Source organism: Pelodiscus sinensis, chromosome 2 (genome assembly GCF_049634645.1).
Source record: "Pelodiscus sinensis isolate JC-2024 chromosome 2, ASM4963464v1, whole genome shotgun sequence".
Lineage (NCBI taxonomy): Eukaryota > Metazoa > Chordata > Testudines > Trionychidae > Pelodiscus > Pelodiscus sinensis.
This window is the reverse complement of record NC_134712.1, coordinates 110,575,901-110,597,021: the sequence shown is the minus strand read 5'-3', so window position 1 is coordinate 110,597,021 and position 21,121 is coordinate 110,575,901. Positions and strand designations below refer to the sequence as shown.

Sequence of the window (21,121 nt, the reverse complement as noted above, 5' to 3'; positions counted from 1 at the left end):
TTTAAATTTAAATTCCGGCTTCATTTGATTTCTCGAAGTGTCTAATTTACATTCCTTTTTCGAGAAAAGGGATGTAGTTTAGACACAGCCTTAGTCATGTCTCATTATTCTGGTGACAAAAGTAAAAGGTTTTTTTGTTTTGTTTTTTCATGTTGGCACAAACAGAGCCAACACAACAATATGAGAATTAGGTGGATTCAGTTCTGGATCACACACTGACTACTAAATTCTAATCTTACTATATATTTTAGAAATATGCATCTGTGTTGGTATGTCTACACTAGCCACCCTAGTTCAAACTAGGGTGGCTAATGTAGTCATTGAACTCTGAGTAGTAATGGTAGTCCGAATTAGGGGCTTTAGTTCGAACTACCTAGCCCGTCCCGCATGTAGCCGCAGGCAAGGGGTTCAAACAACCGGGTATTTAAAAATGGCGGTGCAAGGGAACATGCAAATAAAGCCCGGGATATTTTAATCCCGGGCTTCATTTGCAAGTTCGAATGACTACATTAGCCACCTGTGACGGCGCGTTGGAGGTCCCCCGTCTCCTGCACCCCGAAATGGCACAAACAGACTGCACCAGCCGGTGAAATAGAGGAAGTTTATTGCCTCTCCAGGATACAGTACAGCACAGATGTAATCTGGTCCCAGAGCTGGGCTAGGATGCCTCAGGCCCCCTTGAGATGGGGGGAGACTGGGCCCCTAAACTCCAGCCCCTTTCCCTAGGCTGTCTCCTCCATGCTCCCAGACAGCCACTAAACTCACTCTCCTCCAGCCCTGCCCCCCAGCCAGGGCAGCCTCCAACTTCCTTTGTTCCTCTCCATGGGGGGTATCTGGTTCAACCAGTTTGGCATCACCTTTGCATAGTGAGGTTTTCCCTGCTGGGTCTTGCTCCAGACAGCAGAGGTTACCACAGCCCAGCAAGTACCCCCACTATGTCTGAGTAGTAATGGTAGTCCGAATTAGGGGCTTTAGTTCGAACTACCTAGCCCGTCCCGCATGTAGCCGCAGGCAAGGGGTTCAAACAACCGGGTATTTAAAAATGGCGGTGCAAGGGAACATGCAAATAAAGCCCGGGATATTTTAATCCCGGGCTTCATTTGCAAGTTCGAATGACTACATTAGCCACTCTAGTTTGAACTAGGGTGGCTAGCGTAGACATACCCCCCGTCTGTCTGCAAGTCCATTTGTTCGAGAGCTCCTCCTAAACAGTAAGAGCTAGGGCCACCAAATTCGGTATGCATCTTCCTCTTATCCTAACTTAAAGCAAGATAAGGGTTTGGCTGGCCCTGGCCCTCCTACTCCTTCTCTGGTGCAACCTCCAGCTGGACAATGAAGGGCGTTTCGACCCCAGAGTCCACCAGGATGATGGGGAAAACGTTTCCCCACCCTGCAAGATGTGATGCAACTCCCTGTAGTAGGGACAGGTGTGGTGTCCTGTCCCTGAGCACAAGCCCAGACGTATCCCTAGCAGAACTCCTTGACTTTACTCCAGACCTGTTCCATGATGCCTCCAGCTTTAAGAGGGGCAGGAGATAGGAAATATAGAGTTGTGATTAGGAAATATAGAGTTGTGATTAGCTGGTATGGAGTGGCCACCAGGGAACCTGTGCTTTTTCCTGGAGGTGTCTTCTTGCACAAAAACCCCCTCCTTCCTGTCCACACATGCCTTTTTGCAAAAAGGCTTCTTCCTCATAGAAAGAGAAATACCAATTGCACAAAAACTCCTCTGTTCTTTCAATTTACTCTTGAAAGAACGCGCTTGCTGTGTGGACATTCTGCGAGTTTTGTTGAAAAAATAGCCATTTTTCCAACAAAACTCTGTGGTCTAGACATACCCTAGAATGATTATGGGGGGAGCAACAAGGAGCCAGAGATGGTGCCTGGGACAGCTAGAACCCCATTGGAGCAGCAGAGGACAGGAGTGGAGAAAGGGACAGCTATCTATTATATATTTCTGAGAGTTTGTCTGTGTGTCTGTCTGTTCCCCAGCTGTGGGACATGCACCCTTCCCCTAGCTGTGCCGCTGCAACTTCTCACCTGGTTCCAAGCTACTGTGGTGAGAGAAGACTGGGATTGTCCTCTCTTCCCGGGGCAGCCTGCATACTGCCTCATCCTCAGCCCCACCCCAGAACAAGGATTTAAATGAAGAAAAACAAAACTGATTTGAATTAAGGACTCAAGTGATGCCGGGTAAATCTAGTTCCAGAATATTTATTGGGTATTGGACTTCATCAATAAATGATGAGCAGTCTGTGAAGGTAGGGCTGGGGGAGGCATGCCCCCAGCCCCAAAACTCCAGTCCTACCCCTTCTGCTGAGCCCCCACCCCCAATGGGAACCAAGCTGGCTCCCTCCCCCACCGCATAGGGAGGGAAGGAGGCATAGCAAGCCCACCCATGCATGCCACAGCCTCCCCGGCCCTGGAGCACAGGAAGGGAAGGTGGGTGTTATGCAGCCCCAGCCGCCCCAGAGCACAGGAAGAGTTGAGGGCACGTGACTCAAGCCTCCCTGGCCCCAGAGCACAGGGAGAATGGGTGGCACATGGCTCCAGCATCCTGGGATTGGAACACTAGGAGGGAGGAGTGCATGTGGCTCCAGCCTCCCCAGCCAGGAGCATTGGGAGGGCAGGACTGGGGCAGCAACACCCCCAGGGTATGTCTACACTAGCTCGTTAATTCGAGCTAGGTAGGCAAATCAGGCAACCGGAGTTGCAAATGAAGCTCGGGATTTAAAAATCCCGGGCTTTATTTGCATGTTCCTGTCCGGCCGCCATTTTTTAAATCCCCCTTAGTTCGAGCGAACTGCCCGCAGCTACACGTGGCAGTTTAAAGTTAATCCGAACTAAGTCCTTAGTTCAGATTAACTGTTACTCCTCGTGGAATAAGGTATAACAGTTAATCTGAACTAAGGATTTAGTTCGGATTAACTTTAAACTGCCATGTGTAGTCGCGGGCAGTTCATTCAAACTAAGGGGGATTTAAAAATGGCGGCCGGACGGGAACATGCAAATAAAGCCCGGGATATTTAAATCTCGGGCTTCATTTGCAATTCTGGTTGCCTGATTTGCCTCCCTAGCTCGAATTAACGAGCTAGTGTAGACATACCCCCAGAGTGCCTACAGTAGGATCATGTTCATGACCTCGAGATCCCTTCCAGTTCTTGTAGTCCATGGGTGGCCAACCAGCCAAAATAGCTGTGCACAGAGTGCAAAGAGCCACATATTATATATTTATTTTACAGATACATAGATAGATAAGATAGATAGATGATACAAAATGTAGTGATAAAAATAACTTTACAGGACATTGAGGACAAAAAACAATGAAAAAGTCTCTGGTCACTTAAATTCATGACCAGTCCATAGATCTTCAGAGAACTTGGCAAGGAGCAAACATCAAATAAAAAAACAAACCTTTAAAAATACAGTAATATTCTCATACTAAAAAAAAAAAGCATCTCCACCATGTATTTTAAATTTAACACTATTACGTCCTGTGAGGTTTTTTAAAATTAGACTGAACTGAGAAGTAAATTAGCAAAATTTAAAGTGCCTCTTTCACTCCAGCTTGTTGTTCTCTGGTATAGTTTCCTTTCTCGCTCTCTTTTTTTTTTTAAACTTATGAAGATTGTGGCTTTTTATAGTTCTAAAAAATCAGGTCTGTCCCAGACTGCAAATATGAGAGGTTCAAAAACAATAAGGGAGAGATTCATATCTCAGAATAATTGCTTCAGCCTGGCAAACAATAGCCTTTGAATTGTATTTAAAGAAACACAGTATAAACCAGGTACCTGCTGATTTTTTTTTTTTGCCCTGGAATTTAAATATGACCTCTGTGCATTATTCTGCATTCATGAAGACTTTGAGTTTAAGGTGCTTCAGCCCTCCTGCTCTAACCCAATGCACCCACCCCTCCTCCAGAGCCAGGCACCCCCAGTCCCCCCTGCTCTAACCCAATCCCTATCCTCATCCCCAGCCCCCTTGCTCTAACTCAATCCCCTCACACCCTCTCCCAGAGCCAGGCACCCCAAGCCCCCCCTGCTCTAACCCAATCCCTCTCCATACCCCCAGCACCCCCGCTCTAACCCAATGCCTCACCCCTCCCTCAGAGCCAAGCACCCCCCACTCTAACCCAATGCCATCCCCCTCCCCCAGAGCCAGGCACCCCCAGCCCCTCGCTGTAACCCAATCCCTCTCCTCTCCCTCAGAGCCAGGCCCAGCCTCCCCCCCCCCCCCAGCTCTAAGCCAATCCCCCTCCCACTCTAACCTAATGACTGGGTCTCACTGGAGCCATCACCACCACTATGCACTTCTTCCTCCAGGCCCTGGGGCGTGTGTGCAGAGCAGCCGGCCATAAGCAGTCTGGGCGTGCGGCTCAGAACTAGCAAGAACTACATATCTTTCACCAAAGAGCCACCAGTGGCTCGAGAGCTGGGGGTTAGCCACCGCTGTTGTAGTCTATGATTCTGGTCTTCAAACAATCCTTCAGACTCATCATCAGATGTGCACTTTCCCAGACCAGGACACATTAATTCAAACCTGAACCAGACAGACCCTATGACAACAGATACAAAACCTGCAGACCTAATATTTATTATTGCAGTGAACAACATTCTTCAATCCCATTCCTGCCAGCACACCTTTCACAATATTGCCAACCTCAAATGTTCAAAACCATGAATCCAGTACATCAAAAAATACAGAACTGGCTTTAAAATCATGAGATTATATACAAATAGTAGATGTGGTGTTCCTTCTATTTGCTCTCTGCTTTTTGAACCTTTAAGGGTCACATTTTGAAATTTTCTCAAAAGCCACAAAGGACAGAAATGTTCTTTTTCTTTAAGAATGAAGGCAGAAATCATCACATATCCATTTGACATCGAGGCTATGTCTAGTCTACAGAGTTTCTCTGGGATATCAGAGGTATCCTGGAAAAACTCTGCCATGTCCAGGGAACGTGTCGCTCTTCCAACATTTTTTGAAGAAGAGAAGATGTACGCTTTTGGAAGCCGTGTCTTCCTCATGCTACGAGGAATAAAGGATCTTCCGAAAGAGGTTTTCTGAAATTTGGCCCAGTGCAGACAGGCCACATTTCAGAAAAACCTCTTCCAACAAAACTATCAGAAAAAGGTACACAAATTGTGGAGCGAAATTTGAGTACCTTTTTCTGATAAAAAGCAGCAGTCTAGACATAGCGCAAGAGCTAGGCTTTAAGGAAAACCATTATAATGAGACACATAGCCAAAAAAAACCTCCCAAAAAATAAAACCCAAAACCCATGAACCCTGGTAACACTGCTTCAGTATCCATGGATCCTACACATGCCTATCAACATGTGATGTATTTCATCCAGTGCACTAAATGGCCCAATAAGAACTGAGGGTATGTCTATACTTGCTCCCTAGTTTGAACTAGAGATGAAAATTTAGGGGACCGATATTGCTAATGAAGTCAGGATTTAAATATCCCGCGCTTCATTAGCATGATCTCGCCGGTGCGTTACTCTGCTCAACAGCTGTTTCGAAAGTGAAAGTGCATGCCGGGACGCGTTATTTCGAACCAAACCCCTTGGTTCGAACTAATGTTACTCCTCCTTGAGTGTATGTAATCTGGGATGGGGAACTTTTCTTGGGTTGGGGGCCACTGACCCACAGAAAAATCAGTTGGGGGACACATGCCAGTGAGGCTAAGTCTACACTGCAGTTATTTTTCAGAAAAAGTTACGCAAATTGCAATTTGTGTAACTTTTTCCAATTCTGTTTTCAGAAGAGGCTTTTTTGTCATTTGGCCCATCTACACAGGGCCAAATGTGGGAAAGACCTCTTCTTTCAGAGGAATGGGGAATACAGGATTTTGAAAGAGCATGCCACTTTTTTGGAAACTGATCTGAAAAAGCAGATGTATTCCCTGGATGTGGCAGAGTTTTTATGAGCTACCTCTATCCTAGAAAAACTCTGTAGGGTAGACATAGCCTGAGAAGCAAAAAAAACACAATCAAGCCCCCTCCCCAATAATAACTCCCTCCTCCCAAAAACCTCACAGATGTAGCCCCCCAACTTATAAGCAGTTTAAAAAGAAATAGAGACACCAGGCTAATAGGCATGATGAGGTAGAGCCCAAAAGCATCACAGGGGGCAGGGGACAGAGCTGTTCTGCACCATTGTTCCTGGTGTACAGCTGCTTCCTCCCCCACCAGGAAGAGCCCACAGGCTGGATGCAGCCCACAGTTTGCCTTGATCAGGCCTGCAAGTCTTAGAACTCCCCTCTACCCTGCAGCAGCAGGGAACCGGCACTGGCCCTCTAGCCATGCAGGAGAGCCCCAAGCCTTGATCATGACAAGCCAGATCCAGCTGGCGGGGCCGTAGTTTCCCCACTCTGATGTAGACAATCACTACACAGGAAAATGATAAAAAACAGAAATGTCACATCACCTGTGGGTGAACACTTCCGTAGGGGCATCAAGTTGTATGGGCTTCATGAAGATATTGAACAGAACCAGTTCCAAAATGGATCCCTGTGGAGCCCCACTTGTTATGACCTTTTGTTATGACCTTCCAGAATGACTGTGAACCATTGATAACACCAATATTGTGGCCGGGTGTCTCCCTCTACTTGCTGCCACTGTGCACCTTTTGGAGCATTCCCTAGTCCTGCCTACAGGTCCCTGTGCATCTCATCCAGCTGCCTCACCAGACTTGTGCCCTGGCCAGCAGGTTGCTGGCCAGGCCCCTTGCACTCCTTCACTGGCTGCTGCCATTGCAACCCTGTTATAGGGGAGCAGCTCTGGCAGCAGGTTGACTGCTGCATTATTCTGCAGAGGGATGAAGGGAGAAGGCACAAGACATTCCCCCCATTACCCAGACAGGCGATATTAAATAGACTCCTTCTGGGGTTTAAGTGAGTGCTGGGAGGATGTTCCTCCTCTCTGGCCCCACGGCAGCTTGCCTGGTATATTCCAAAATTTGAGCTCCTCATCCCTAGTCTCACCCCAGACTACCACCAGCCAGAGCTCTCAGCCCCACCAACTTCAGCCCCTCTACCCCAGCCTTTAGTCCTCCCAGACCCAAACAACTCATCCCCACCCCAGAGACTACACCCCACACCTCAACCCTCTGCAGCTATCCCGAGCCCCTCCCATATCCAAACCCCTCATCCCCAGCCTCACCCCAGAGCCCTCACTCCCTCTCCTTATCCTTACAAGACAGTGTGTGTGTCTGGGGGGGGGGGGAGGGGAACTTGGACCCATTCTCGGGACCACCAAAATTATACAAGCTTTCCACCTCTGCTTTTCACAAATCAATCTCTATATAAGTCCTCATCTTCAAAGGAAACTTGCCCAACTTTCAAAAAGATGAGCATGAAATCTTAAATTCATCCCTATTCTTGACTCTAAAAATCATAGACTGAAAAGAGACACTGGATTAATGGCTTATTTTAACCATCTGTAGCCCTGCTGTCTGTCGTATGACTGTAGAGGTGTTAATGGGCCATTCTACCTTGAATGGTCCCTTACAAAACATGCTAACTACTTAGGCTAAACAATCTGTTCCACTTTGCATTTAGCTGTGACACTGAAGAAGACATGAATAAGGATTTGTCTACACTGACAATTGAGTGAAAAAGCTTTTGCCATTCACAGGTGCTTAACACTCCCTCCCCCACCTCCAAAGACAAAAGCTTTGCTCCAGCTCAAAAATTTGCCTCTCTCCTCAACAGAAGTAACTAAGAAGTAGCCCTGTTAGTCTGATCTTGGTAAAACAAAGAAAAGCAGTCACATAGCGCTTTAAAGACTAACAAGATGGTTTATTAGGTGATGAACTTTCGTGGGGCAGACCCACTTCTTCAGATCATATTCATAATGGTCATGCCAATTCACTTTCAGAATCTGATCTGAAGAAGTGGGTCTGCCCCACGAAAGTTCATCACCTAATAAACCATCTTGTTAGTATTTAAAATGCTACATGACTGCTTTTTTTGTTTCCCCAACAGAGGTGGATCCAGTCACCCACTCTCCTGTAGTGTACTGACACAAATAAATAAAAGCATGCTGAGATTGCATGAGGAATAGGTATTTTGAGGCCATGTTGTGCCTTTCAGAAATTCAGCCAGGTGTGTAGTTTCCAGGGCTATGTCTACACTGGTGGGTTCTTGCGCAAGAACAGCCCTTCTTCCGCAGAGCGTCCACACTTCCTGCCCGCTCTTGCGCAAGAAGATTTACAGTAAAGCATAGGAAGAGAGGGCTTCTTGTACAAGAGCTACGCTCTTTTCTAACAAGTGTAAGCTCTCTTGAACGAGAGCTCTTGCACAAGAGGGCACTGTGGATGCGCCATAGGATTTCTTGTGCAAGAAAGCCCTATGGCTAAAACGGCCATCAGAGCTTTCTTGCACAAGAGAGCATCCACACCACCATGGATCCTCTTGCACAAAAGCACATGCCCATGTAGACATGTTCTTGTGCAAGAACCTACCAGTGTAGACATAGCCCAGGGGGTCCCAGCATCCAAGCAGCAGAAAGGTGCCACTTCCACCTCCTCCCCCTCTGTGATGTGTCAGCTGTGAACTTAGAACAACTGAAAATTTGGCACTAAACCTTGACTTGGCTATCACTTAAACACAACTGCAAAAGGTGAAGCTGACAGTTGTGGCAAGAATGAGGAAGATGGACAGGATCACGTACTGGGGAAACTGTTGGCACTTCTCAGGACTCAGATGAATGTGCCTCTCCCCAACCTGTTCAAGAAAACATTCAAGCAGAAAAAAAAAAGTGCTCCAAAAAGACTGGGATGGAAAAAAAAAAAATTGTGGGAATTGTATCATTGGAAATCCTGAGAAGCCTTCTCCCTTCACCCTGGTCTACATTATTTTGAAATAACAAGCAGAGTGCCCACACTACCAAGTAGGGATGTGAAAGACTTGTCAACTATCTGATAAGCAAATGCGTATCAGATAGTCGAAGAGCTTGTTGACTAGTAGGGGGAGGTGGAAGGAAATACTTCAAAATGGCAGTGCTGCATGGATCCTGGCACCAGACCCCGGGCTCCATGCAGTGCTGCCGCTTTGAAACGCTGCATGCACCCCGGGGTCAGCTGGGGTGTCCCCAGGCTGCATGTGGCGTTTCAAAGTGGCAGTGCTGCATGGATCCTAGGGTAAGTGGGGGAATCCACTTACCCCAGGCTGCACATGATGCTTTCGCTTTTTAAGTGTAGCAACAGCCCTAGGGCTCATTGCTACACTTCAAAGGCAGAGGCAAAATGCATCAACTATTCGATTAGTCAATTACTCACAATTTAACATAATACCAAGCCTGTTATTTTGAAATAATGGGTTGATTATTTCGAAATAATAACTCCTTCTTTCCCTGAGGAATAATGCTTATTTCAAAATAGTTATTTCAAAATAGTGGTAGTGGCGTAGTGTGGACTCTCTACTGCTGCAATTTCAAAATAACTATTCCCCAGAGTCAAAGTAATTACTCCCCAGTGCTTCCTGGGACTCTAAGTGATACTTTTGTACTTTTACTCAAGCGATTTTCTAGAAGGATACTGAGACTTTTACTTAGTTACATTTTTTTCAAAGTAGAATTAATTTTACCCAAGTAACTTTTTGCAGGTACTTTTTCCACTACTGGAAATCATATGCAGAGCAAAGCAGATAGTCCCTCCTACGATGGGAAGTCCTGTCCTTGCTTCAAGGGCTGCAGTGGATGTGGCTCCAGCCGGGGGAGGTCTAGGCACCTCTGAGGTCTAGATCCCTGATGAGACAATGTGCATGGGACACACCAATGCCTTTGTACCCCAGCTGTTTACTGGGTGAGTGTGTACTGGCTTAATGCCATTCTTATCACTCTTACGATCTGAGACTGAAGTCAGAAGTGGTTTTCCAGCTCAAGTGCATGGGTTAAACCTGATAAGGGCCAGCCGGTGTTTCAAGTACCAAGGCTGAAATATAGAGCTGGGAATTTCCCTTATTAGGTCTCAGACCTCCGGGCCCACTTATGACTTATAATACAAATCGTTTCAACATAGGTCCAGCTCAGACATCCAGCGATGCTCAGCGCACTTACAGCTTTTCAAGTTCCTAGCTATAAGAATAAAAAATGACAACACTAATCCAGCATTGTCACAAGAGCGCGCTGCTGCTGCACGGAGTGCAAGCAGGGCTCCTGACTGTGTATTATAACCAGTTCACAGAACAAGAGACCCACAGTAGACAAACTATACCCTTAACAAGTTTTATTATCAGCAATTCAGGAGTAATTCAGGAGCAATATATACATATTTTGGTAGTAAGCAATTAAAGAAGCATTAAAAGCAGGTTAAAATCAATGTTAAATGGCATAATTAACAGTCTAATTCTTAACCCAATTTAGCAGCCTAATTCTTAACCCAATTGTAGCGCACACACTCACAAACATACTCACAATTATCACTCCTCCTCCGGGGCTGGCCAAGCCCCAGGTAATGTTGATAAATTTGGTTGAGGTGGAAGTCCGACATGCACGTTACCACAATATGCCAAATCGATGGATTCCAACTCGTGTGTCAAAATGGTGTGGTATATATCCCTTCCGTGGGGGCCAGTCGAGTGGAATGCCATCCACTGGTTGCACACAGTCCAAGTGGGGTGATGTCCCTCTTACTAGTGTGTTTACGGCCGATCCAAAAGCACTGGGTTTTTGCACCACCCAATTCTGCTTGCCTTACCATGAGAGATAAACAACGGTCTGTCCTTGATTGAATTTCTCCCTTGTTACTTCTTATCTGGAAACCCTGCTTCTTCCTTAGTTTTTAATTTCCTCAAAACACAGTCTTTCTTTCACACAGTTCTTTCTCTCGAAGTTGTAAACAAGTCCATAATCTTCGGGGCACTGACTTGAATCATAGTATGTTGGGTTGCCAGGAGTCTGGTTTTGAACCGGACAGTCCAGTATTTGAGCTTTCTGTTTGGGAAACAAATTGAGAAAAATATAAATGTCCAGTATTTTCTAAATAAGATGTAATGTAGATTGTGATATAATGTCAAGTGTGTCTGGTATTTTTGTTGAAACCATCTGGCAGCCCTACTAGTATGTCCTCTCTTCAGCTCACTTACTGCTAATTCACTAATGCCAACCATTAACACTACCTATGAACAGGGGCGGCAGGTTTGTATAATTTTTTGGTGCCCCATTAGCCACACCCCCTGACTTCTGTTAATCATGCCACCTGACCCCCGTTAACCATGTTCCCTGACCATGTTAACCAGGCATCTGGAGGTAACACGCTCGGGGCAAGATGGACACATGATCAGAAGTAAAAGGTGTAATGTCACCCCCCTCGAAGGACTTTTCCCACCATCCTCCTACCAACAGGGATTAGTTTGGCCCCCACCAAAGCCCCCTCATGCAACTATCCTGCAATTGCATTAATCCAATGTGTGTGACATTAACTTGGGGTCAGAGAGGCTGAGGGAAGTGTTCCCTCTAAGGCTACGTCTACACTCGCGGCTTCTTGCGCAAGTATAGCTGTTCTTACGCAAGAATCCACAGAGTATCCACTCTGCCCACCTGCTCTTGTGCAAGGAAATTTACAGTACGGCATGGTAAGAGAGGGCCTCTTGTGCAAGAGCTATGCTCTTTTCGAACAGGTGTAAAATCTCTTGCGCAAGAGAGCAGTGTGGATGCTCGGCAGGGATTTCTTCTGCAAAAAAACCCTATGGCTAAAATGGCCATCGGAGCTTTCTGTGCGCAAAAGCACAGCTCGCACATGGCAGTGTGGACATGTTCTTGCACAAGAACCCTTGCGCAAGATGTTCTTGTGCAAGAAGCCACCAGTTTAGACATAGACTAAGAGTTTCCTACCATGAGCAAAATAAATTTTGTGTTGTGCGCCAGTACTGAGTTCATGTGGCTTGTTTGGATGTGCCACTGTGGTACCCAAGTTACTAATAAATATTTTATAAACTTTTATGTTTTCTCTCTGCTGCCATGTCTCCTCCACTTTCTCCATCAGCTCCCCTGGTGCCTGCTGCCCCCCAACTTCTCACCCTCCTCTGCTGTCCTGCCTCCTGCCCTTCTCACTGCCCTCCACCCTCCTTTGAACTGCCCCTTCCACCAGCCCTTCTCTGTCCTCTGTGCCCACTCCTTCAGTAGCCCCATTCTGATCGTGTGAGCTATCCCTTCTCATCCCCTCTTCTAACACCTTCCTCTACACACCTGCCCTGCCTCTCTCCTCTGGTGCTGGTCCCTCCCCTTCTGCTTCACCCCCAGAATCCCCTGGCACCTGCACCTTCCCTTAACCCTGCACCTTCCTGGTGCCTCCCCCTTTCCTTACTGCCCCTGCCCCCTTTGCCCTCTTTTTCCCTGATGCCCACCCCCTCACCACTCTCTGCCCCCATTCTCCTCATGTCCCCCTGTGCCCTCACACGACTTGCTCCATCCCCACCTTTCTCATGCCCACCCCTTCTTTCAAGCCTTCTCCTAGCACCTGCCCCTCCCCCTTCTAGCCCCTAATGCCCTTACTCTCTCCTCTCCCAGCATCACCCTGTCCCCGCTCCCACTGACTCCTCCCCCTCCTGCCCTTTTCCTCATTGTCTGCACTTGACCCCCTGGCATTTGTCTCTCCTCCATGCCTTCCCCTTTCTTCCCCCTCCCCCTTTGCTCAAGCCCATTCCTCTCCCACCCCTTCCCCCATTTTCCCCTCCTCCTCAGCACAAGCCTCTTCCCCCCCTTCTCCCCTTACCTTACCATCTGCCTTCCACTTTGCGGGGCTGGAATCTGTGCTCGGGGCCCAGAAGTCCCCAGATTCTGAACCCGGAGCTAGGCCACACGGCGCAATGCCATGCCACGCCGAGCAGTTTTAAAGTCCCCGGCCCTGACGTGACGTCATGCCCAGGCATCTCCCTGCTCACCTGTAAACGCTGCGCATGGCAGCAGCAGCCGGCAACGCGTACCCATAAGGGGGAGCCGGACTGAAAGCAGTGCACAGCAGGGACAGGACAGAGCTAGGGGGGATGGTCTGGGGCCGGTGTTGGAGGACATGCGGAGGGTCCGGCAGGTGGGGACTGGGGCCCGCTCCAGACAGGGCCAGGGGAGAGACCCAGCTCCAAATATTGGTGGAGTAGGGCCCCCGGCTCTGAATATTGCTGGAGCATGGGCACCACAAGCCCATATAACTCGCTGCCCATGCCTATGAATATAGTGCCATGAATCCACTAGAGTGGCTTGTCTATATAATCAGCTGATCTGAGAGGACACTTCATCCAGTCTAACCTTGTGCCATCAGAACGTATACACTATGTTATTAATATTTATGAACATTGTAACTCTTTAATATGACAAACGCTGTATCACTTAACAAAAACATGTCTTTTTATTAAATCCCATCTCTTCTTTGCTTAGATTTGCAGCTCTCCCCTGAGAATGGGTGTTACATTTTAGTCTGAGAGGAATGCCCTTAAAAACAAGGTGCTAAACTTATCAAATGCTAACAAGTGTCTAAAAGCTTCAGGGGGTAGCCGAGTCAACATAAAAAACAACAAATAGATTGGTAACACTTTAGACTAACAAAACACTTTAGACTAACAAAACACATAGGCTGCATCTAGATTGGCATGATTTTCCGGAAATGCTTTTAATGGAAAAGTTTTCCGTTAAAAGCATTTTCGGAACAGAGCGTCTAGATTGGCACAGACGCTTTTCCGCAAAAGCACTTTTTGTGGAAAAGCGTCTGTGCCAATCTAGAATAGTGATAGAAATGTAGCCGTGTTAGTCTGGGGTAGTTGAAGCAAAATGCAGGACAATGTAGAACTTTAAAGACTAACAAGATGGTTTATTAGATGATGAGCTTTCGTGGGCCAGACCCACTTCCTCAGATCAAACAGTGGAAGTGGGTCTGGCCCACGAAAGCTCATCATCTAATAAACCATCTTGTTAGTCTTTAAAGTGCTACATTGTCCTGCATTTTGTGCCAATCTAGACGCACTTTTCTGCAAAAAAAGCCCCAATCACCATTTTCATGATTCGGGGCTTTTTTGTGGAAAACAAATCTGAGCTGTCTACCCTGGCCCTTTTGCGCAAAAGCTTTGTCTGACTTTTGCCTGAACGAGAGCAGCATAGTATTTCCGCAAGAAGCACTGATTTCTTACAGTAGGAAGTCAGTGCTTTTGCAGAAATTCAAGTGGCCAGTGTAGACAGCTGGCAAGTTTTTCCCGGAAAAGCGGCTGATTTTCCTGAAAAACTGGCCAGTCTAGACACAGCCCTAGATGGTATCATGGGTAGGGTTGCCAGATGGTTGCCACAAAACTACCGGACACAAGTGGCATTATATCGCAAGGGACATTATATCTTTCTTAGAAAATACCCGACTTTTGTAATGATCAAAGGGAAAACCAAACTAAAGGGGAATCCCCGCCTTGGCACTTCAGGCCCAGGCCCAGTAGCTCCCAGGCCCCTTCTCTGTCTGACTGGCTCGGGGCCAGCCAGGGCCGTTAACTGAAGACTGAGGGTCGGTTAAACGGCGCGTCCGGCGCGTGACGATTCCCGGGTAACAAGACCGCAGCGCGAGCCAGGCAGCGCTCCCGGCGAGCTGGAGATTGGAGCTCGCGCCAGGGGCGGGCGCCCCCGGCGGTGCCACCGAGCCAATCCGCGAGCCCGCGCACGCCGGGGCCCGGCGAGAGGGGAGGCGGAGCCCAGGCACTTGCCGGGAAGCCGGGAGCGGCTGAGGAGGAGGAGAGGGGGGCGCGTTCGCTCCCGTGCGCACCGGGAAGGAGGCACCAGCGCGCCGGGGCGCAGTCGTGTCCCCGCGGGCGCCGCGCTGCAGCGGGAGGCCCGGCCGCGCCCGGATGAGTCGCGGGGCGGCTTGGTGCCTCCTGCGGGGACGCGCGTGACCCCCGAAGGATGCGCCCCGCGATGCGTTACCTCCTGGCCGTCCCGCTCCTGAGCGCCGCGGCGCTCGTGCTGCTGCACAAGGGGGAGCTGCCCGGCTCCGGGAAAGGAGCCCGGCCCGCGGCGTCCCTCCAGAGCGTCTTGCTGCGGCGGTCCTGCGACGCGCTGCTGAAGGGGAAGAAAGCCTTCGTGTGGGGAGATCCCCTGCAGCCCGCGTCGCGGGGGCTCGCCTGCCGCCAATACCTGCTGCGCAGCCACTACATCACCCGCCCGCTGTCGGCCGAGGAAGCCGCCTTTCCGCTGGCCTACATCATGACCCTGCACAAAGAGTTCGCCACCTTCGAGAGGCTCTTCAGGGCGGTTTATATGCCCCACAACGTGTACTGCGTCCATGTGGATGAGAAGGCGACCGCCGAGTTTAAGCAAGAGGTGGAGACGCTTTTGAACTGTTTCCCCAACGCTTTCGTGGCCTCCAAAAACGAGCCCGTCATTTATGCGGGCATATCCAGGCTTCAGGCGGATTTGAACTGCATGAAAGACCTCCTGGAGTCAGAGGTTCAGTGGAAATACCTCCTCAACACATGTGGGCAAGATTTCCCCTTGAGAACCAATAAGGAAATAGTTCGGCACCTGAAAGGTTTTAAGGGGAAAAATATCACTCCGGGGGTGCTGCCTCCGGCCCATGTGATTTTAAGAACCAAATATATCCATAAGGAGCACATAGGGGTTGACTCCTCTTATATGAAGAACACAAATGTGTTGAAAATGCCCCCACCACACAATCTCACCATCTACTTTGGCTCCGCTTATATCGCGGTCACAAAGCCATTTGTCGAGTTCATTCTCCGTGATCAACGTGCTATTGATTTATTGGAGTGGTCCAAGGATACTTACAGCCCAGATGAACACTTCTGGGTGACACTCAATAGGATACCAGGTACGGCAGCATGATTTCTTTATTCATTCTGGTGTATAGAACAAGCTGGCTTGTGCCCTACTGAGTTAGGAAACAGAGAAAGGAAATTACTCAGAAATGGTGTCTGTGCTGTGACCTTCGTATTTGCTTTAGCTTAGGTCACCGTGCAGCATGCTCTTGTTTCTGTGAAATTCCATGACTTTCACTATTAGCAATTAATTAAAAAAAAAACCACACTTAAACCTCCGTTCCTGTAGGGCAGGAGGAATGGTAAAACCGCAGGAATTTGTTGGTTTTTATACTTAGTAAGCATCACTGTGACACTGAGAAAACGAGTAGTCCTGTAGCACCCTAGACACTAACATATATAGTATCATGAGCTTCTGTGGGCAAAACTACTTCCTCGACTATTTAACTAGTGTGTATTGGTATGGCTTCATTGACTTTCCCTGACACCATTTTAGGAAGTGTCTATCATTTAAATCGCTTTAATTTTTTCCTTGTGATGCATAACTTTAGCATTTGTTTGGGATTGCCTTTCTGGCTTGTGGATTAAATCTATGTCCTCTCTGAATGGGGTTGTAATTGCAGTGTGCCAAATGGGGCCAAATACGAAGACATATTTCTGCTACCAGTTATCATTGAAAGATAAACTTTGCTGGCTACAGAGCCACTGTTCTATCCCTATGCATCTGCAGATCTAGTAACTTTTCTGGGTGGAGAAGTAGATGTGTGATCCACATGGGGAAAAATCTCTGGTTCCTTCTTTCTACAATGTCATTCTTGTCCCATGTCTACAGGACTCCTACACATTGCCATGATGGAACATACTCTAGTAGTTTTGTGCTCCCTAGATCCATCCTGAGTAGGAATATTACTCTAATTCTGCTGACAGCAATTGTTGACTAACTGGAGGTGGGAATCTAGATTTGTTTCACTCTTCACAGAGCCCTCCAGAGTTGATTCTGTTAATTTAAATGTCTGTTCCTAACGCTTGCAGGCCTTACTCAAAGAGCTCCCATTGATGTTAGAGGGTCTAAGACTTAAGGATTGGCTCCCTTCCTAGGAGTAGTTCTGACAATAAAATTTATTTCAACTTATTTTTCCATTTGATTAGATAAAGAAGAAAAGACAATTGGGTTCAATACACAGCAGTTTACTTTAAAAGTGAACATAAACATTAAATTATAAATACTTCCTTGTGTACAAATAAGTGTTTTTCATATGCCAAATACATCTAATATACAAATGTCCTAGCAAAGAGAGTTGCAGAAGCTTGTTCAGCATAGACCAATCTGTTTGTTTGTTTTTACAGAATGAAGCTTTGATCTCAGAATATATACTAGTTTGAAATTCAAATCACATCACCCTCCATCAGGCTGCAGCATCTATGTGCAGAGACATCTGAATAAAGATATGTAGGCTCATGCTATATAGGTATCATGTTAAATCAGCACATATGCGTGCCAAAACAGAGGCTATGGCTGGCTGGCGAGCTCATGGAGTCATACATACAAGGATGTGAAAGAAAAGCATCAATTTCAAATGCAGTTAGTTAGCATTGCAAAATCTGTATTATCATCCACATTTCAATGAAAAAAGAAACCAAAGAGAACAGTCTTGCTGATAGACAGCACACAATGCTATTATATGGGTGTGATTCAAACTCAGATGTGAGTTCATTCCTTCCATTCCCAAGCTACTTGCCCTGAAGGGATGGGTCAGCTCAGGAAAATTAGGGGCTAAGTGCAATGCATCGGCAGGAGACTCCTTGCCTAGGACTGGGGTAATCAATTATTTTTATCAAGGTCCAAATTCCTTGGTCAGGGTTTAGTTAAGATCCAGACTCCAGAGAAAATAATAATAAAAAATGTGTGGTCTGTTGAAAAGTATATGGTAGTCCCAACTTAGCCCATGGTCTGTTATTGACTATCCTGGTCTATTGGAAAGGAGTCCCCCATACCTCTCCGAGCTCTCTGTGGCCAGCACAGCAGGGGAACTAGTAGGATATGGAGAGAGCCACCCTAACTGGCCAGACAGGTTTCCCTACCCGGAGGGTCTTTGTTGATTCCTTAGTTTATATTTCAGGTGCTTACTCATGACTCTGGGCACTTTCAGGATTAGTAATAACATAATGAATTTTTCAGTGGTTATACATTAATGTAATTGATCACATTTTAGGATCCCTGATTGTCAGTGAAGTAGAAAGGGGAGCTGATGTCTTGGTAGCATCTAAGGACTTGTTTACAATGGCAAGTTTTTGTGCTGAAACTGTGTGTGTGTGTGTGTGTGTGTGTGTGTGTGTGTAAAATCACCCCTATTCTCTCACCCCCCCCCCCCCCCCAGTAGCAAGTTTCAGCACTGTAATTTGCCATATCTTTACCCCTTATGGAGGTGGTTTTCCTACAGCGCTGGGAGAGCTCTCTCCCAGTGCTGGAGCTGTGACCACACTGTCACTGTAAAGCACTGTGGTGGCTGTGGCTGTGCCTGCTAGAGCTACAGCAGCTATGGAGAAGTGCTTCTCACTTGGTCCCCAAGCTGCTACCATGAGAGAAGCCAGGAGTAGCTCTCTCTCTCTTTGGGGCAGCCTGTATATTGAACCCCTCATCCCCAGTCCCACACATAGCAATGATTTAAATGGAAAAAAACCATTGAGTTAAGGACCTGAACAACACTGGGTTAATCTTCTAGTAGGAACAGTATACATAAGTCATTGTATGAAATTTTAGTTTGTACTGAGTTTGCTAGTGTTTTCATGTGGTCTGAACTAGGCAAATATCTAGAAGAGTTGATGAATCCCCTGGAAGACCTCTGTGTAACCCCAGTGGTACATCCCTGGTTGAGATCCACTACTCTAAGTTAACTTCTCTTTCTTACATCAGTCTACTTTATATCCTATTTTCAGTAAAAAATGAAAGAGGAGAGAGGATGTTCTCTCTCTTCACTTTATTTCTAACTTTGGTGTAATGCAGAATTTCTGGAAATATAATGGAGAACCTGTTCTTCTGAGATTTTCTGTCCAGTTTATTACTCTACATGGAGGCTATGAATCTTATTACGAAAAAACAAGTTAGTCCTGTCTAGATACCAAATACTTTTGTAACATGATTGACATTAGCACTGACCCCCTTGAGCTGTCTGTCCCAGATAGGCAAATATGTAGAAAGACACTCTCCTTCTTTCACTACAGTTTATATGCAGCCCTATCTGTGGGGGATCTACAGCAGTACTTTAGGACAGAAAGTGAAAAAAAAACATGATGGCAGGGCTAACACTGTACCATTTCTTACAGCCTCAGAGATCTTCTGGTGAGAGTCTTCATTTTAGATATTATCCAAAATATGGCATTTGCCACCTCACCGTGCTCTCTAGCGCTTCTTAATCATTTGTCTATTAAATTTTGATCTTTTTATATAGTTTTGGAGAAAACAAGTTGTTTTAAAAAATGGAAAAATGACAACACTACTGGCCTAAGTAGATTGCTTTTGGGGAAATCTTGGATTAGACAGTATTTGGCCCAAGATGCCTAAGTTAACAAACAAAGCTGAAGGATTGATTGGCTTGCCAGGCATCCAGTTTTTTATTGGAACACCTATTCTAAAAGGGAGCCTGGAAGCTTTGGTAAGCAATGCAGTGAAGGCCTGTGGCTAAGGCAGGCCCCATACCTGCTCTCGCTCTGCACTGCTCTTGGAAGCAGCTGCCAGATCTCTGCAGTCCCTAGGCACTGGGGGAGCCAGAGACTGTGAGGCTCCATGCTTTGACCCCACCCTGAGTGCCGCCTATGTTTAACTCCCATTGTTCAGGAACCATGATTAATGTAAGTGAGGGGTTGGTGCCTGTGGGCATGAAGGAAGTGTGCACAGTTTCTCTGGCCACCCAGGTGTCTAGAGACCGCAATGGCAGCCATTTACTGGGAGTTGCAGTAAGTGTCACCTGGACCCTGCATCCCCGCCCTCTTCCCTACTCCAGAGCCGCCTCCTGTACCCCAAATCCCTCATCCCTGGTTCCACTATAGAGCCCATATCAACAGCTGGAGCCCAACATTCCTCCCATTCTCCAAACTTCTTGGCTCCAACCCAGAGCTCCCTCTTGCACTCCAAACCTCTCATCCCCAGCTCAGAGCCTGTACCCTTAGCAGAAGCCCTCTTCCCCTCAACACCCTGTCCAATCCTGGAGCCTTTTCCTGAACCCTGAGCCCCTCATTTCTGGTCCCATTCATATTCTGTACCCCCAGTCCAGATACCATATCTCCGCTTGTACCCCTGCCCCAGCCCAATGCAAGTGAGGGTGGGGAAGAGGGAGCAGTGGAGGGAGGAGAATGAAGCAAGAGGTGGGGGGGAAAAAGTCAGGGCACGAGTGTTTGGTTTTGATTGGAAACACTAGAAGGAAGTGCAACACAGGCTTCAGCAGAAAACTGCTCTTATTGATTCCCACTTGCCTTCCTCGGTGATGTTGCTAAAGAAACATGTACGCAGGTTAGTGTAAAGTAAACAACCACTTTGAGTCATAACAGCTGGCTAGACCGTTTGAGAACTGTGTAAAACTAGGGGTAACTTTGACATCTACATATTGTGAGCTTTCAACTGATGAACCATACATTCAACACATAAAATGTATAACAAAAGACTTCAATATCCACATTCAATGTACAAATACAAGTTTGAAAATCTGTTTAAGAATATTTTTGTCACTTGAGAATAATATGTTTGCAAAAGTCAACCTCTTGAGTTTTTGTCTTGTTTCTTTGTATGAGTTTTTCAACACCAAGCTAATTCTATTGTGCTTTTTAATAGCTTGTTAAACCAACCTATTCAACATCAAATAGACCATCTAATTGATGTAAGGGTCTGACATTCAGGAATGCAGATCAGAAACTCAACCTTTAGTTCCTGGCCTCAGTCACATGACCTAGATCTCCGGTTCAGATGCAAATTCCTCCCTTAAATGGCAGTGGTCAGTATCTGTCCACTCACTATTGTGTTTATTGCTTTTATTGTTGAAGCTAGCATACGCATGTGCCAGCTGCAGTTTTCATTCATTCTTATAAAATCTTTCAGATTAGTAGGACATCATGAAGAAGTATTGGATAAATTGTTGAGCAGTGCATCATATATATATATATATATATATATATATATATATATATATATATATATATAGTAGCCCAGTGTCTGAGAGTCTGTAACGCTGAAATGCTGGCTGTTCCCTCTGGGCGGCACTGTTGCCTGAGTCACGTTGTTTGCCTCCCACCTTGGTACTCGGCTGACTTCTGCACCGCTCAGCTGGGCCGCGGCATGGGAGCAAGCAGTGCAAGTGGCCATTTGGGCACCGCGGTCCCC

The 21,121-nt window shown here is 46.9% G+C and overlaps 1 protein-coding gene across 4 annotated transcripts in view; it reads left to right on the top strand.

Moving 5' to 3' along the window:
• The window catches only part of GCNT2 (glucosaminyl (N-acetyl) transferase 2 (I blood group)), a 75,577-nt gene that overhangs the window by 46,201 nt on the left and 8,255 nt on the right, over positions 1 to 21,121 (top strand). For 2 of the 4 annotated variants that reach the window (XR_012901651.1, XM_006138830.4), the window contains exon 1: positions 14,425 to 15,803. The exons of the other annotated variants lie outside the window; for them this stretch is intronic. Coding sequence is in view for 1 of the 2 variants with exons in the window: in XM_006138830.4 (XP_006138892.3) it covers positions 14,879 to 15,803 (925 nt within the window). In the remaining variant the exon portion in view is untranslated. Of the gene's footprint in view, positions 1 to 14,424; positions 15,804 to 21,121 lie in introns of those variants that run through there. 4 annotated transcript variants of the gene reach the window in all.